General features: G+C 46.1%; 1 protein-coding gene and 1 long non-coding RNA gene across 4 annotated transcripts in view; one reads left to right on the plus strand and one right to left on the minus strand.

The window, feature by feature from the left end:
* Positions 1-18,423, plus strand: part of LOC103219029 (uncharacterized) — a 39,926-nt gene that overhangs the window by 3,485 nt on the left and 18,018 nt on the right. For all 3 annotated transcript variants that reach the window (XR_012094858.1, XR_005235181.2, XR_012094857.1), the window contains exon 2: positions 1,741-1,883. This is a non-coding gene — a long non-coding RNA (uncharacterized lncRNA). The remainder of the gene's footprint in view (positions 1-1,740; positions 1,884-18,423) is intronic.
* Positions 1,877-15,256, minus strand: C12H9orf152 (chromosome 12 C9orf152 homolog). The gene is made up of 2 exons (XM_007968460.3): positions 10,318-15,256; positions 1,877-4,391 (listed from the first exon to the last, which is right to left on the minus strand). Exons 1-2 carry the CDS (start codon positions 10,508-10,510, stop codon positions 3,865-3,867), a joined length of 720 nt encoding a protein of 239 aa, XP_007966651.1. The 5' UTR covers positions 10,511-15,256; the 3' UTR covers positions 1,877-3,864.

Genomic DNA, 18,423 nt, shown 5'->3' on the forward strand with positions numbered 1-18,423 from the left:
GTTGAGACAGAGTATCGCTCTATCACCCAGGCTGGAGTGCAGTGGCAGGATCTTGACTCACCATAACCTCCGCCTCCCGGGTTCAAGTGATTCTCCTTGCCTCAGCCTCCTGAGTAGCTGGGATTACAGGCACGAGCAACCAAGCCTGGCTAATTTTTGTGTTTTTGGTAGAGACAGGGTTTCACCATATAGGTCAGGCTGGTCTCGAACTTCTAACCTCAGGTGATCCACCTGCCTTGGCCCCCCAAAGTGCTGGGACTGCGGGCACGAGCCACTGCACCCAGCAGAACTTTTCTTTTAAAGATGGTACTGTCGGCCTGGAGAGGTGGCTCACACCTGTAATCCCAGGATTTTGGGAGGCCAAGGCAGGTGGATCACCTGAGGTCAGGAGTTTGAGACCAGCCTGACCAACATGGCAAAACTCCGTCTTTACTGAAAATATGAAACCTAGCCGGGCATGGTGGCGTGCACCTGTAATCGCAGTCACTCGGGTGGCTGAGGCAGGAGAATCACGTGAACCCAGGAGTCGGAGGTTGCAGTGAGCCACGGTAGTGCTATTGCACTCTGGCCTTGGGAACAAGAGCAAAACTCCACCTCAAAAATAAATAAATAAATAAAGTAGTGTCTGCAAGAATGAGGACTGACACATTATCCTCCCACTAGATGACTGGTCAGGAGAAAGGAGAGACTTCAGTGGAAACAGAAGAGTATAGAATGGCCAGAAAGAGAAGGTGCAGGGATGATCACCTCACACAGGTGCAGAACATGCCTGCTGCCTATGAGTCTACAGGCTGAGCTGGGCTAGCAGAGGTAGATGAACTTGGGGCAAAGGGTAAAAAGAATGGTCTCCTGATGCAATGGGGTGGAGGCAGCTTGACCAGGCATAACCATCTTCCCAAGGGACCCCCCCCCCCCCCCGCCAAGCTAGCGGGCTGCTTGGGATGAGTCCCTCCTCAGCAGGAGCCCATTGGGGCCACCACGTATCCATACCAAACCTATAGATCACAAGCCAGGCCAGCGTAAATGGCCAAGGGAAGAGACCAAAACTACACCGTGGCCAGTCATGTAAAGGGCTATCTGTGCTGCTTCTCCATCCTTCCTACCCCCTTGTCAAAAATCTGTGTAAACAGAGAAAGAAGAATGTGGGAATGAGCCGCTCCCTCCAGCCTTAAAGGCATCAGTCAAGGCTGTGCTGGGAGGAGGTGGAGCTTGGTAGACTCTGACTTGACTATGAGATGAACTTTGACATTTGAACAGTTCCAAGCTTTACCAACTGAAATGTCAGGGAGTGACTGAAAAGTTAGGGAATCCGACCGAGATAGTGTGAGGGCAGCCTATCCCCTAGTGGGGAAGAAGCTGTTAGACCCAGCTGAATTGGTAGCTGTTCTTGGAAAAAACCTTTTCTGTTTCTAGCTTAGGGAAAACGTCTGTCCTCCACATTCCTCACCACCCCAGGGAAGATTATCTCCTTCACTTAAACTGGTAAATCTGTGGCTCTGAGATTTGGCTCTGAAATCTCTGACTTTAATTCATCTAATAAAGGTCACACCTCTGCCAACAGCAGTGCCCAGACTGGAGCCTGATCAGTCCTCCTCCTACTAGGGGAGACTGAAGCATGGTGTGTACCAGGCAGCCACATGGGGAGTCCTCACTGGGAAATGGAAGCCTGCGGGAATCCTAGGTAAAGGTGGCCTGCCTGATGCAGCATTTACAATGTGAGCTGGTTTTTCTCTACCTTAGGAAGAGAAGAGGAAAACCTTCTTTTGCTAATGTTATCAGTGGAGACCATCCCAGGCTCTTGGCATTTTGAACAAAGACTTGACCAGCCAGTGGCTGTGTGGCCTAATGGATAAGGCATCTGACTTCAGATCAGAAGATTGCAGGTTTGAGTCACTGCTGTGGTCATGGAGGGGTTATTTCTACCTTTTGCTGGGCGCGGTGTCTCATGCCTGTAATCCCAGTGCTTTGGGAGGCTGAGGAGGGAGGATCAAGGCCAGGAGTTCGAGGTCGGGAGTTCGAAGCCAGCCTGGCCAACATGGAGAAATTCCATCTCTACTAAAAATACAAATTAGCCAAGCATGGTGGTGCATGCCTGTAATCCCAGCTACACGGGAGGCTGAGGCAGGAGAAAAAAAAAAAAAAAAAAGATGTAATTATTGGCCGGGTGCGGTGGCTCTCACCTGTAATCCCAGCACTTTGGGAGGCCAAGGCAGGCAGATCACCCGAGGGATATCAGGAGTCTGAGACCAGCCTGGCCAACATGGTGAAACCCCGTTTCTACTAAAAATACAAAAAATTAGCTGGGGTAGTGGTGCACGCCTGTAATCCCAGCTACTCGGGAGGCTGAGGCAAGAGAATGGCTTGAACCCGAGAGGCAGAGTTTGCAGTGAGCCGAGATTGCACCACTGCACTCTATCCTGGGCAACAGAGCAAGACTCCATCTCCAAAAACAGGAAACAAAAGCAAACCTACAGAAAGATACATTACTTGTGGGATACTTCTTTAAAAACAAAAACAAAGGACAAAGGTTTTTGAGAAAATGTCTTTTTTTATTAGAATATTTTAAAAACAACTGAATTGTATTAATTATTCACAAAAGGAATGACAATCCCCAAATTGGAGTGGATTTCTGGGTGGTTCAAGGAGGCACCTACATGTTTTTGACAGGTAATGACACTGCTGGTTAACACCTCTGGATGTAGATGGGCAAGACTGGATGGTCATGGGGAGAAAAGAAAGGTGGGGGTGAAACTTTACAGAGAAAGCACCTGAGATGAGGGAAAGGCACCTTAGGTGTGTTTAAATAGCATTACTAAAGCTAAACATTAATCAGGAAAGACAAGCTTTTTTTTCCTATCACCCAAGTAACACCTGGTTCGCTTTGTCTTACGTTTAAAAATATGTATTTGATCCCAGGAAGGATCTGAGTGATCCAAGTTGGACTAAACAGGAGGCAGTCTCTAGGAAATGCGTATTTTTCAAGCAGGAGAATTTCTTTGCCTCTTTTTGTTCAGGATCCCATCGTTATATATCTTCAATGAGTGGCAGTTTTTAATAAGAAATTAACTTGCAGAGAGAGAAATAGACAAGAAGGAAGAGAGGAAGGAAAGAAGGAAGGAAGGAATGGAGGGAGAGACAGAAGGAGGGAGGGAGAGAAAGAAGGAAGGAGATAAATCTGTGATGATGTTGGAATGTACATGTCTCAGTGAGCAGTGACAGATGATCAGCCCTTTCTAAAGACTCCTTAAAGACACAAAACGGTAGGTAGCATTGATCTGACCTTCATACAGGGTAACCATACTTTGGGAAGCCCAAATTGAAATGATGTGATCACTGCCAATGAGTGTTGTGACTTCTAAGTGAGATGGCCCCCCAGACACACAGCCACCAGAAGCAGCGTCTGAATTCTCAGAGCTTGTCTTCTCCAGAATATGTGAGAAATCATCAGAAGACATTGAAAACAAGAATGCCCATGCCCATTGACCCCTGGGCATTGCTAAGGCGTTCTATTGGCTAGAGTCCCTGGTTTATGTTTCAAAATTCTCCAGTTCCAGGGATGGAGCAGATGTCTTACTGGTCCTCCCCAAGGAATGGATAGCCAGGACCTCATATCAATGTCAGAATGGGGCTGCACTGACCAGACAGTCCTCTCCATCCTAAACTGTGGGCAATTTGGCCTGGGAAGTTTCTTATTAAAGGGTAAACCCATGTTACCACTGTGAAGTTCATCTCCCACAATGCCTATAATTGGGTTAGTTCAGTTCTTGCTCATAGCTAGAGACCTAGTTGTGGCTCTGCCTCATTGGTTCTTCCATGAGGCCATAGGTGGCCTCAAGGTCAAGACATTTGGCAGAATAGAAAGCTTCAGGGTGAGCCATATAAACCCAGGTTCCGGGCAGCTTGGGAGATCCTGGGAGATTTCCTCCGGGGAAATGGATAGTAAGCTGGTTTGCCAGACCTGTGTGGGTTCTTTATGGTAAGAGGACATTGAGTGCTGAATTTTAAGCCAGATTCCACTGCCTTTGTTTGGGTATTGCCCACCTGGCATGGGAGCTGGGCAGCCTCTGGGATTCCAGTTGCTTGCTGAATCATCTGATTGGCTTCAAACAAGTGTGTGTCTCCTTCAGGAGGGAGCCTTTGGTCAGATCCCACAAGCTTGCCCCTATGATGTACTTGATGACTGGTGTCCTGGGGGAAGGTTTGAACCAAATGATGCATCTCCAGGTGCGTGTGCCATGGAGACTCGGGGCCCTGAAGACAGCCCTGGGCAGCCTCCTCCAGCCTCCCGTCCACCTTGGAATCTGCCTCTTCCAGGGACAGTGAGCTCCTTCTCTCCTTGTTAATCCAAACAGCATTGACTATCGATTCCGCAGGAGCAGGCGCGTTTCCTCCTGAAAAGAGAAAGCACCAGCAGGGTCATCACTGGAAGGGACAGGGGCAGCTCTCACTTAGGGGGTCTCATTACTTTCAAGCTGAAGGAAGGCCATCCCCAGAAGGTTCCTGGTACATTGCATGTGTGTACATGTGTACATACACAGGGTCTCACTTGCATGCTCACACACATGCCCTTTCACACCTCACCCATATGTATTCACACATACACAATTATTCATTCATTTAGCACATATTTATTGAGCACTTAATATGGGCCAGGCATTATTTATTCCAGGTCTTAGGAATACAGCAATGAACATTGAGACAAAACCCATACCTTCCTGGGTGTGTCCTAGTTGAGTAGAGAGACAAAAATGCATATTTATAATGCCTGGAAAATCTCAAGCATAACAGAGGGCCAAACACTGAAGTGAAGGAGGGAATTCTGGGACGAGATAGGGAACTAGCATTTGGAGCTAAAAGAAAGGCAAGGAGCACACATAGACTCACACACATGTGGGTTCACATATGCTCACCAGTGGAAAACATTATTCTTAACTTACGGGGTTTTGTATTCTGGGATTCTTTTTTTTTTGTTTTGTTTTTCTTTGTTTTTTTTTGAGACGGAGTCTCACTCCATTGCCCAGGCTGGAGTGCAGTGGCGCAACCTCTGCGTCCTGGGTTCAAGCGATTCTCCTGCCTCAGCCTCCCAAGTAGCTGGGATTACAGGCACCCGCCACCCTGTCTGACTAATTTTTGTATTTTTAGTAGAGACGTGATTTTCACCATGTTGGCCAGGCTGGTTTTGAACCCCTGGCCTCAAGTGATCTGCCCGCTTCAGCCTCCCAAAGTGTTGGGATTACAGGCGTGAGCCACTGCACCGGGCTGTGTCCTGGGATTCTGATAGTGGGTTTACAACCCAAGGCAGAAGAGGGAGGAGTTGTGTTTTGAAGCAGCTCCTTTTAGAGAACCAATCATTATCCTTCTAGTCCACAGGCACTGCTCTGGGAAGACATCTGCAGCATTTACTGCTCCTCAGAACTGGCTTTAGGTGGAAGAGGCAGACCAATGTCTCTTTTTTTTCTTGGGGACTTTTTTTTAAACCACCTAGTGGAATATGATAGTTCATTGTTAACTCTTGGTGGCAGTGACAGGGGTTGGAAAGACTGAAAGGCATTTGCCTTATAGAAAGCAGGTGTGTGACCAGTCTGGAGCTCCTCAGAGGTGTCATTTAGGTTCACTTGTCTGTCCCATCACCTGTTATCATCAGAAGACCCTGGAGGTGACAATCTGCAGAGCAAGAGTGGGGAGACGATGTTGGAAGAATAAAGTCAGAAGGAAGCCCCCGAGCTCCAATTCCAGGGATCCAAAAGAAACAGAAGACCAGCTGCAGCCATCTCAGCCAACAACTACTGTCCTGTCAACATTAACTCTAGTGTGAGGCTCTCAAGATTTGTTTCGGCTTTGTAACTGCATTAGTTCCTTAGTATTATTTTCCAGCGTGAAGTGAAGGAAACACTTTTGTTTTGTTTTGTTTTATTTTATTTTATTTTATTTTATTTTATTTTATTTTATTTTTGAGACAGAGTCTTGCTCTGTTGCCCAGGCTGAAGTGCAGTGGCGCGATCTCGGCTCACTACAACCTCCGCCCTCCGCCTCCTGGGTTCAAGCGATACTCCTGCCTCAGCCTCCTGAGTAGCTGGGTCTACAGGTGCCTGCCACCACACCTGGCTAATTTTTTTTTTTTTTTTGTATTTTTAGTAGAGACGAGGTTTCACTGTGTTAGCCAGGATGGTCTCGATCTCCTGACCTTGTGATCCACCTGCCTCAGCCTCCCAAAGTGCTTGGATTGCAGGCGTGAGTCGCTGCGCCCGGCTGAAGGAAACTTTTATAAATATCCAACCTGTTATGTACTTATTTGAGAACAAGGAAGGAGGGAGACACAATGAGAGAACCTAGAAACTGGTATCCTCTCCCATCACGAGTTTAGAAGGAAAGGGCTGAAGGTGGACAGGCTTATTCAACTGTCAGTCCCAGCCTGCGGTTCAGAGGAAAGGAAAGAGAGTTCGGCTGGGAGGTACACAGGGATCCCACCCCAGAGCAGCCTCTGCGGAGAATTACCATGAGCCTTCTGTGGCAGTACCCTCCACGTCTTGGGATGGTGCCTGCTCTTCACTGTACAAGAGAAAGAGAATTAGGGTAATTGCCTGAAGAGTACAGGGAAATTTTGTATCATGTTTTTTATCTGTTTTGTTTTGGTTTTGGTCAGTTAGGGACTGGCGATGAAGGAAATGTACTCGTTATCTATAATACTTTCTTCATTCTTCATCCTTGAATCACTTTGCTAAGAGATACAAATTGGAGAAGGGATATTTTGAGCCCCTCCTTGATTTCTCTCTTCAGTGGGGATGGAGGAAGTGGGTGGAGAGAATAGCGAAGAGAGTGGTAGGGAGACTCAGGGAGGAAAGAAGAATCGAAATTCATCCTAACTGCCTGAGACCTTTGGTGGGGCTGCTCTCATCAAGCCAGAGTCAGGCAGACATGAGGTCTGGTCCTGAGTTCACCACTGACTCACTAGGAGACCCTAGGCCTCCATTTCCTCATCTATGAAATGGAGATCTTAAAAAGGGTGCTACCTTACAGGGCTGCTAGGAATGTTCAATGAAATGTAATATAAAACATCCAGCCCAGATATAAGTCCCGACCCTAATCCCTTTTTCTACATAAGGCGAGTCACACAGTGTCTGACTGCGACAAAAGCATATTCCTTTTGGACATTAATCACTGGGGGTAATTGGGGCTCCACAGACTTCTGAAAGTAGCTCAAAGTCCCCTGGGAACTTACGTTGTATCAGGAAAGGCACACTGCTACTTGTAACTGAATTTCCAGAACCTGGATCCATCGCATAATGCTAAGACGGGGTGAAGAAAGCTGATTTTGGAGCCCTTCCTTTCATTGATCAGCTCCTAGAATTTCTGAGCTTCTAAATGCAACCCAATGTCTTGAGACATTGACTTCTAGCTTTCGCAGGAGCCCAATCTCAATGCTCACTCTGTCTTCCTGGGTCTCTCTGCTGCGATAGGCACTGAGGATCATGGTCCTCTAAAATCCCTCTACCAACTTGGCTTCATGACATTAATTGCTCTTGATTTTCTTCTACCACTTAAAATATGTTTAATTGTGGTAAAATATATAGAGCATAAAATGTACCATCTTAACCATTTTTAAGTGTACAGTTTAGCAGTGTTCAGTACATTCACATTATTGTGGACCCAATCTCCAGAACTCTTCAGCTTGCCTAACTGACACTCTATAGGCATTAAACAATAGCGCCCCACTTCCCCGTGCCCCAGCCTCTGGCGACCACCATTCTGCTTTCTTTCTGTCTCTCTATATATGACTACTCCCATTTACTCATGTAAATAGGATTATACAGTATTTGTCTTTTTGGGACTGACTGACTTTACTCAGCATAATGTCCTCAAGTTTTATCCATGTTGTAGTGTATGGCAGAATTTCTTTCCTTTTTATGGCTGAATGATATCCCTCTCCTCAAATTTTGACTGCTCTCTCCATCTTCCCTGGCTTTATTTCTTCCTCTTGTTCCTTAAATATTTGAGTATTCCAGAACTCTAACTTTCATCCCAGTTTCTTATTAATTTACACATGGATTTGCCACAATTTTATCCATGCCCATGGCTTCAGCTACCATCTATAGATGAATGACCCCAAATCTAGATCTCCAGCCCGACTGAGATCCAGGCTGGATGGAAGGTCTACAGGCAACTATCTCCAATGCAGTATATTCAAAAACAAGTTAATCTCTCTCTATTAAAAACCTTTTCTCCTGTATTCTCAAGGAAACATATCACCATCTATCCTGTTGCTAAAGTATAGGGGACAATTAATTGCTCTTTTGCCTCCTTAGTGTCATTTTCACCTTATTTTTGTCACCTTACCCTGATTTTTCCCTGGAGAATTACCTGCTCCTTCACATTCAGTGCCAGTGTTTCCAATGGCCTTCCTACTCAGATGCATGTAACATATTTGATCTTGTCCTCAGTCAATCAGTGCATAAAGCCTTGATGAGTTTTATACATATTAATTCATTTGATTCCTGCAATAACCCTATGATTTGGGTACTACAGTTATTCCCAATTGACAGGTGAGGAAACTGAGCCCCAGAAAATTTACGTAACTTGTTTAAAGCTGCATATTAAGTAAATGGCAGAACTGGAACTCAAACTCAGGCTGTGCTCCAAGATCCAGTACGTGACCACTCCATTATACAGTATGCTGCCTCTCACAGTTAGATAAAGAATGTGAAACTCAGCCGAGCATGGTGGCTCACGCCCAGCACCTTTGAAGGCTGAGGTGGGCGGATCACCTAAGGTCAGGAGTTCAAGACCAGCCTGGCCAACATGGCCATCAACCCCATCTCTACTAAAAAAAATACAAAAATTAACTGGGCATGGTGGCAGGTGCCTGTAATCCAGCTACTCAGGAGGCTGAGGCAGGGATAATTGCTTGAACCTGGGAGGCAGAGGTTTCAGTGAGCCAAGATTGCACCACACTGTACTCCAGCCTGGGCGACAGAGCGAGAATCTGTCTCAAAAAAAAAAAAAAAGGTGGAACTGCAAACTGCTGAAAGTGCCATGAATGACCCTGACCTAGCCAGGAGGTCAGAAGTCTTCTTGGAGAAAACCACACCTGGGCACTCCTTGCATGAACCATAATTTAGCACCTGGTAATGATGGGAAAGGGGGCACTGAGTTACCAAGAGCAGGAGAAAGGATGAGCACAGGGGATAGTGAATTCTCTGGGGGCGTGTTGAATTTGAGATGTCTTTGGATCATCCCCACTAAGCAATTAGATTTGTGAGTCTGACTTGCAGGTGTATTAAGCATAGTGTTTCCTTTTGAAGGGATTTAAATTAATAAATGTTTGTTGAATAACTGAATGAATAAACACCCTCCAGGATGGGATAGAGCTTTAGGAACATTTCAGTTTATGCCCTGCAGAGATGGTGACTGGCTGTGCCAGTTCACTCCTGCCAGGAACGGACAGGATCGCATTGGTTGGCAAGAGCCCAGGTAATGGGAGATGGGCTCCTTCAGCTCAGAGGTGCCACTTTTGTTCCCAAAAGGCAGCACACTTCCTGCCCTAGACAGAGAGGTCCCTCTGGCCCCTGATTTTTGCCCAGTCTGTACTGGCAAAGGGCAGCCCAAAGAGTCTGCTGAACTCTACAAATAACCACAGAATCCCACAGAGCCCAGCTTTGACCTTTCAGGGCATCTTCCCTTCTCCCTCAACCTGTTCCTCTGTTAGAGGAGGAAGGGCTGGGATTTGACAAGCCCTTGGTTTCTGAGCCCTGTGCCTCTAACTTCCTCCTGGAATGATATCTGAGTTCCCAAAGGGAGGAGGTTTCTCCCCGTGAGTGGGGTAGGGGATTTCTGTGTCCAATCACACCTCCCTGCCTGACGTTTGAGGCTGGATGAGCCTGGGATGCCTCATGGGTCTCTGAGCCCTAGGCGTCCTCTGGCCCAGACAGTTCTCAGGCTGTTGGGAACACCATGTCTTCTACCTCCAGAGTGAATTTCTCTGGTCTGTAGGAGGTGCCTTAGTTAGACCCAGCCAGGAAGCAGAGCTCCTATCACCATACCTGAGCTAGCAGGGGGGCCAAGCCTCCAGGCTGACCAGTCTAGCAAGATCAGAACATCAGAGCAGAGGCCAGGAACAGTGCTGGCAGCCAGGTGCTTGGCTGAGGCCCCTGGCTCCCTTAGTAGGTGGGACAGCTGAGCAGAGCTGCCCTGAGCCCGCCTCCCTTGCTCTTCCCCACTGGGAGGGAGGGTTGGCAAAGCCCTGGCTCTGCCTCCCTGCGGCTCTGCCACTCAGTCCTCCCATGGTCAGTCTCTCCTTCCCCAGTCCCTGTCCATTCCTACCTTTCGGAAGCACCAGGAGGTGGGCCTGGGTCCTCTGCTGCCTCTTCAAGCCTTCATACTGGGCTCGCAGGAAGTGGATGCTGAGTGGGGGCCCTTTCCCAGGGGCCTGAGTCCTGGAGCCCTCAGCCATGAAGCGAGATCCAAGCTGCCAGAAGTGGGGCAGGGCTGGGCATGGGCAGGGCAACCCCTCCATCCGGATCCGGGAGAAAAGCAAACAGAGCTGAGTGGGGCAGGACCCGGGGAGGAGGAGAGAGGGAGGGGGCAATGAGGGAGAAGGCGAAGTGACGGGCAAAAGGAGGGTGGAAAGGGGAGTCAGACTGAGGAAGGAGATAGAAAAATAAGGGGGAAGGAGAAAGATGAACAGGAGGAGGAGGTAGGGAGAGGGAGATATGGGGGGGGAAGAGAAAGGTGGGAGACAGGGGCAGTAAGAGAAGGAAAGGTCGGAGGAAAGAAGGGGCAGCGAAGGGGGAAAGACTGGAGGGAGGAGGTGATAGTGACAAGGGGGGATTAATGGGGTGAGAGAAGAAAGGGAGGAAGAAGGAGACAGGCAGGAGGAGGCAGGGAAAGGAGCGACGGGGAGTAGGAGACTGAGAAGTAAGGGGAGGACTGGGGGAGCAAAGAGAAAGGCAAGCTCAGCTGCTCAGAGCCCTTCAGGGAGGTCAAGAAGGTATCTTATTCCAGGTCCTTTCATTGCTTGATCCTAAAGTTTAGAATCCAATTCCCAGTGCTACGGTGAAGTCTCCCATTTCTTGACAGAGCTGGGACTGGGCCTGGGGAATGCTAAGCACCCTCTTGGCTCACACATTTTGGACTGGAACGTGGCCACTTTTCAGCAAACCTGCCGGTTGGGTTTGCAGTAGTTCAAAGAACACTCTCGGGAGCTTCACAAGGCCAGTGCTTCTGGATGTGTGCCCCGCGGCCACACCCTAAAGAAACCCAGTAGCAAAGATCTCCCCAAGATCTCCACTCAGACCCCAACACACACCCCAGGTGAAAATCCAGCCCCAAAGTCAGCCATGGGACAAAACCCAGGGAAATCTTGGCCTCTGGCCAGCCCCGCCCCTTGGACATTTGGTGTAGCCTCTGCCGTTTCAGCATTTTCCAACCAAGTGGTAAGTTAGGCATCCTCTCAACCTGTGCTTGCCAGCCCCAACATTTCCACATCACTTTTGAATCCCAGACCCTCTCCCTCTTACACCCGCTTTGACCTAGCCTTGCTGCATTTGGTCAACTAAGTCCCTTTCTATCTTCTCCTATCATGGTGCTTACTGATTACCCAATTACCCAATATGTCTACAGAGGCAATGGAAACAGAGTAGAGCCTGAACCTATGAGACATTTTGGACATTAGCCAGATAAGATCTAGTTATTTCATGTAGGGGAGGAATGGAAGATGGAGAGCAAATCTGCACTGGGTAGTATATGTTAGTTTTGCTAGGTCTGCCATAACGAAAACCCATAAACTGGATGTCTTAATCCACAAACATTATTGTCTCTTAGTTCTGGAGGTTAGAAGAGAAAGGTCAAGGTATAAGCAGGGTTGGTTTCTTCTTGGAGCTATGTGAGAGTATCTGTTCCATGCCTCTCATCTTGTTTCTGATGGTTTGCTAGCAATCTCTGGTATTCCTTGGCTTGCAAAAACATCGCCTAATCTCTGCCTTTACCTTCACATGATGTTCTTCCTATGTGGGTGTCTCTCTGTCCAAATTTCCCTCTTTTTTTTTTTTTTTTTTTTTTTTTGAGATGGAGTCTGGCTCTGTCGCCCAGCCTGGAGTGCAGTGGCCAGATCTCAGCTCACTGCAAGCTCCGCCTCCTGGGTTCATGCCATTCTCCTTCCTCAGCCTCCCGAGTAGCCGGCACTACAGGCGCCCGCCACCGCGCCCGGCTAGTTTTTTTTGTATTTTCTTAGTAGAGACAGGGTTTCACCATGTTAGCCAGGATGGTCTCGATCTCCTGACCTCGTGATCCGCCCGTCTCGGCCTCCCAAAGTGCTGGGATTACAGGCTTGAGCCACCACGCCCGGCCTCAAATTTCCCTCTTTTATAAGTACAGCAATCACATTGGATTAGAGCTCAATCTGTCTCAAAAAATACAGAGAGAGATAGCTAAAGCTTCCTCATACCTTTTTATCAGTAGGTCGCTCTATCATGAAGGCAAGAGCAACCCATCCGTGCTGGACCAGCTGCACCTGCCATGAAATCATGGCAGTAGACATCACGGCAGTAGGCTGGCCACAATGGCTCACAACTGTAATCCCAGTACTTTGGGAGGCTGAGGTGGGTGTGTTGATTGTGCCCTGGAGTGCAGGGCCGGCCTGGGCAACATGGTGAAACTGTATCTACAAAAATTAGCCAGGCATGGTGGCACATGCCTGTAGTCCAAGCTACTTGGGTGGCTGAGGTGGGACGATTGCTTGAGCCCAGAAGCTCAAGGCTGCAATGAGCCATGATTGCACCACTGGGTAATCAGTCTGGGTAACAGAGTGAGCTCCTGTCTTAGAAAAGAAAAGAAAAGAAAAGAAGGAGAAATAATGGCAGTAGAAATTGATTTCTACTATATTTTGGTATTTACTTGTCAGCCTTTTTCTTTTAGTATTAACAGTTTTTGTCTTTTTCTATATGTGCATGTTTGTGGATATTTTGATGAGAAGTAAACTGAGGCTATCTACTTCTGATTGAATGCTTTTTAGGAGTTTAAATTCCTTCTTTTAGTTAATATAATTCCTCTTTCTTTTAAAACTCAAATCTTTAATCCCTTTGAAATTTATTTTAGTGTTGTGTTAGGTATAAGGCAAGGATCTAGGAATTTTTTTCCTCCAAATAATTGCCCAGTTGTTTCAATAGCACTTACTGAATAAACTTTCCTTTCCCTTGGACTGTGATAACAATAACAATATTATAAGAAAAAATTGGCAACTTCATCTCATCCCAGGGAGTCTTCAGAAATAAACAAGAAAAGATGATCAAGCCTGGAGTTTGTTCTGGGTGGCTGCCACTAAACGGGTGACTTTTATTATCCAGGTAGACCCTCCAGAGGAACTGGAAATAAGCTTCAAAGTTGTTCAGGGCTTGAGACGCTGGAGTAGGAATAAGATGTCTTGTTATTCTAGGGAATATTTTGTTTTTCTGTATGTATGCAAACTGTATGGAACATGAAATGTCCCATTCTGGTTGAGAGGTAAGACTGTGCTTAATGTAGCAGGTTGGTTCATTACAGGAACAGGAACCAGCATCCCTACAGCCCTCCCTGGAGCTTCAAGTAAAATAACTTGAACCAGAGGTTCCAGGTCCACTCCTGTCCAAGGGATCCAGCTATTCTGTGAGACTTGAGTGGCAGCAGGTATCACTTACAACTGGGGCACTACTCCAGAGAGAATGACTCAGACTGTAACCCTGTCCAGGAAAAGGCCAGTCATTGGTGGGTAGAGATTCAGAGACTTGAAGAAGGCATCCCTTAGGGAGCCGGCTTGAGAGCAGTAGGCTGGGACAGCTCAGTATACAGTGGGGGCGAGACAGGAGTGGTGGATACTGTTCTTGTGAAGAACTTCAGTTTGGGGTTCTTTCCATTGGAGACTCCAGGAAAACTTGAGTTACCCTGTTCTTTCACTTTTCCTCTCCCCGATAATAAGTTCACTCTGAGATTATCCCACTGCTGAAGCCTAGTGATCTAGCCTTAGAGAATCCAAGAGGGCAAGACTGCAAGCGATGGGAGGCCTCCCTGTGCTCTCTTTTCTCTGGTTCCAATGAGGAGGGGACCTCGTCCTATGAAGTGGACTGTGATTTGCAGGTGTATGAATGACAGTGTCCACAGGAGAGCCAAGTATGACAAGGAAGGACTCAGGTTGTCAAGAAGTGCTTCAGGGCAGACAGACTCAAAAATTCAAAACTCTCAACCTTAAGAATAAGGGAGATTCTTCTCTGAAAAAAGAGAGGCTAGGCTAGACATATGAAAACAATAGTTATAACCATTGAGCTAAAACTGCAATGGGTCAGATATGTGCTAATCACTCTATGTAAATGATCAATTTTTTCATTATGGTAATTTGTGTAAATGAAATTGACCATTTTAACAATTTTTCAGTGTACAGTTCAGTGGCATTGCATTCATTCACAGTGCCCTGCAACAATCACCATTATTTCCATTGTTTCTATCATTGCAAACAGAAAGTCTGCACCCATTAAATAATAACTGCCTACTCCCTACTTCCCTGCATCCCTGGCAACCTCTACTATACTTCCTGTCCCTATGACTTTGGTACCCAACGTAAGTGGAATCATACAATATTTGCAATATATGTGACTGACTTATTTCACTTAGCATGTTGTCAAGGCCCATTCATGTTGTAAACATTCATCAGAACTTCGTTCCTTTTTATGGCTGAATAATATTCCATTGTATGAATAGGCCACAGTTTGTTTACCCATTCATCTGTTGATGGACATTTTGGCTGTTTCCACCTTTTGGCTATTGGGAATAGTGCTACTATGAACATTGGTATATAAGTGTGTGTTTGCGTTCCTGCTGTGAATTCTTTTGGAATAGATGGTTTATATAATAATTCTATGTTTAGCTTTTTTGAGGAACCTGGACAAAATTTAATTTAATTTCTCATGAGAACACTGTGAGAGAAACAACATTACCATCCTTTCTCCTTCACCTTGTACACCCAAACCATCTCTAGGCCTGGGAGATACAAGCTCTAAAAGATACCTGAAATCTGGCCTGGTGCAGTGGCTGACACCTGTTATCCCAGCACTTTGGGAGGCCAAGGTGGGCGGATTGCCTGAGGTCAGGAGTTCAAGACCAGCCTGACCAACATGGTGAAACCCAGTCTCTACTAAAAATACAAAAAATTAGCCAGACATGGTGGCAGGCACCTGTAATCCCAGCTACTGGGAGGCTGAGGCTGGAGAATCACTTGAACTGGGAGGCAGAAGTTGCAAAAAAAAAAAAAAAAAAAAAAAAAAAAAAAAAAAAAAAAAAAGATACCTGAAATCCATGTATTTCTCTCCATCTCCACTGTCATCCACCTAGCCTATGCTGTCCTCATTTCTTTTTCCAAGACCACTGCAACAGCCTCTTACCTGTACCCTCCCTCCCACTTCCACACCTGTCCTCTCATCCATTGATCCATTGACCTCACAGCAGTTAGTGTTCTCCAAAAGACACAAAGCAAATCAGATCCTATGGCTTATCTCCCAGTTAAATCCTTCAGTGGCTTCCCAATATACTCAAACTTGCATTCGAATCTTTCTTATGGCCCAGGGGCTTGTGCCTGTCTTGGGTCTGTCTCACCTATCCAGTCTCTGTGCCAATGTTCCCCTTGCTCTCTACTTTCTAGAAAAGATTTCCTATAAGTGGGTTCCAGATATGCCTATGACTGAGACCCACAACTCCTGGGTCAGGTGTCTCCAGCCACAAATAGCTTCTGCATTTATTCCAGTGATCCATACAAATAGTGTCATTTTCTAGGTGTGCCATGATGTGAAAGAAGGGAGAAAAGTATTCTCACAACTTTAGCCTTCTCTGAAGGAATTTCTTGAATTTCCCCAATGTCTTTCCCTCCTTGAGCTTTGGTATGTGCTGTTCTTTGTCTTCTAGAATACTCCTTTACTTACTTTTACCTCAACCGTATCTTCATTATATTTCCATCCTCGGAAGCACCCACATGTCCCCTAGTTAACTTGTAAATACCTTCAGTTCTTAGCTTTAAAAAGTGGTACAATGTAAGGATTAAGAGCATGAACTACGAAGCTAGACTACGTGGGTTTGCGTCTTATCTTCTCTATTCTTAGCTACTCTACGCTTGCTCTCTAGAGTCAAGTGTGCCTTTGGGCTAGTTAAGTAACTGGAGTCTTGCTCTGTCACCCAACCTTGAGTGAAGTGGCGTGATCTCGGCTCACTGCAAGCTCAGCCTTCTGGGTTCAAACGATTCTCCTGCCTCAGCCTCCTGAATAGCTGGGACTACAGGTGTGCGCTGCCACACCCGGCTAATTTTTCTATTTTTAGTAGAGATGGGGTTTCACTATGTTGGCCAGGCTGGTCTTGAACTCCTGACCTCAGGTGATCCGCCTGCCTTGGCCTCCCAAAGTGCTGGGATTACAGGCGTGAGCCACCACAGCCGGCCTAAGATGTCCTCTCTTAGCAGTATGCCTTTGGGTCAGTTACTTAACTTCACTGTGCCTGCAGATACAGCAGTTACCAAAGAGAGGGAGGCGGCTTGAGCTGAGCAAACAAGCAAAACGGACTTCATCAAGCATTGCCTTCCAGGTGCCAGGCACATGGAAATATTGCGCATGTATTGACTCATTTAATCTGTTTAATTCTATAAGGTAGATGCCAAATTATTATTATTATCATCCCCATTTTCCAGATGGGAAACTTGAAACTCAGCAAGGGACTTTCCAACTCCAAATGCTTTTTCACTCCCGAGCATCACTGCTCTATGCCAGTTACATATAGAGTAATATATTGGAATGCTATTTGCCTGGGAACAGTAAAGACCTGGTCTCCAGCCTGGATCAGGATCCAGGTGTAGTCAGCAGATCCCAGTCTGGTTAATTTAAGCAGAAAGAGATTTCACATGGGGAATTGGTGCTGGTAAGATTAGATTATTAGGAAAGCAGAGGGAGCAACAGTAGGCCTCCAGACCACTCTTCCTCTACCCTTGTAGTTTTTCCGAAGATGGCATAAACACTATCTTTCATCTCATGCACCCTTTGGCAACTGAGCTTGCCATTCCTTCATCAAGAGGTAGAGCTTATATCACTTTCTTAAGTGTGAATTGGTTGAGTGGTATCATTTGGCCAACAGAATGTGGTAGAAATGACTCTGTGCCTGTACCTGGTGTAGCCCTAACTGCAGCTTCTGGCAGCTTCTGATTCCTGCTTTTTGGAATGTTGGGATGTGCCTCCTCTGAGCCTGGATACCAAGGTGTGGGCAGCCTGAACAACATGGTGAGGCGTGTCACGGTAGGTGCGTCAGCCACCAAATTCTGCTGAATTCCCAGCCAATAGCTGGCTTCAACTGCCAGAGAGTGAGCCCCCAGGACATCCAGCCCAGTGTTGCCATAAAATAACTGTAGCCCAGTGCACATCTGAATGTAACTTCATAAGAGAGCCCGAGGGAAACTTACCTATTTGAGCCCAGTTTATGCTTAGACCAGGAGAAGTAATAATAAATTTTGTTTTAAGTCACTAAGTTTGGGGATTGTTCATTACACAGCAACAGATAACTGGAATATTTCTGATTATGAATGAATATAGTACCACTGCTGCTGAATCTACTGAACAGGAAAACCACCTGCCAAATTGGGAAACTTCCAAGACAGCTCTTTGCCCCCAAATCACCCCACTTGGGCCATGAACCACACCTACAAAATGGGCGCCTGCATCCGTCCTGCCTCTTTGCCCGTAAAATCTTAGGAAAGCACAGCTGATTGCTCAACCCAAAGGATGTCCAGAATCCTAGCTGCAAGGAAATCTGGGGAATGTAGCTTTTAAAAGCTCCCTAGCCTGTGTAAGATAAAAGATTTAAATGGATATTGAAATAAGCAATCCACAGTAGAGCCAACATCCTAATTCCTAAATAACCAAGCAATAGCAAGACTCAAAAAAATAGAAGGAATGTTTTAAAAAGTTATGCTGCATAATTCAGTCTTTTCACCCAAAATATGTTTTGCATTTATTACTCTATAGACCTTTGGGACACAGCTCAGCACACTCAGTTATTATCTTAGCTGTATCTAGCTGAATTTCTATATCTCTTCTGAAAGTTCTTTGATCTTTGCTATCCACTTAGCAAATACACAAGGCAAAAGAAACAGATAACAGCACTTGGTGATTGGTTACATTTTAACCAAAAGGATACAGAAATCTTTGTAGGTTGTCATTGTACATAAAAATGGAATATTTTATAGTCTTAAAATATAGATAAATTTTATTTTAAAATTGGTTGTAGGTTGAGTTTTTTATTTATGTGGGGTAAAACTCACCATTTTAACCACTTAAACAGTTCAGCAGCATTTAGTACACTCACAATATTGTACAATCACCACCTCTATCTACTTCTAAAACATTTTCATCACCCCAAAGAGAAACCTCATAT

This window comes from Chlorocebus sabaeus, chromosome 12 (genome assembly GCF_047675955.1).
Source record: "Chlorocebus sabaeus isolate Y175 chromosome 12, mChlSab1.0.hap1, whole genome shotgun sequence".
NCBI lineage: Eukaryota > Metazoa > Chordata > Mammalia > Primates > Cercopithecidae > Chlorocebus > Chlorocebus sabaeus.

Coding starts and splice junctions, on each gene's coding strand:
- C12H9orf152 (XM_007968460.3), bottom strand. CDS start 10,510: ATGGAGGGGTTGCCCTGCCCATGCCCAGCCCTGCCCCACTTCTGGCAG. Junction 4,392..10,317: donor CCTCCTGGTGCTTCCGAAAG/GTAGGAATGGAC, acceptor TTCTCTTTTCAG/GAGGAAACGCGCCTGCTCCT.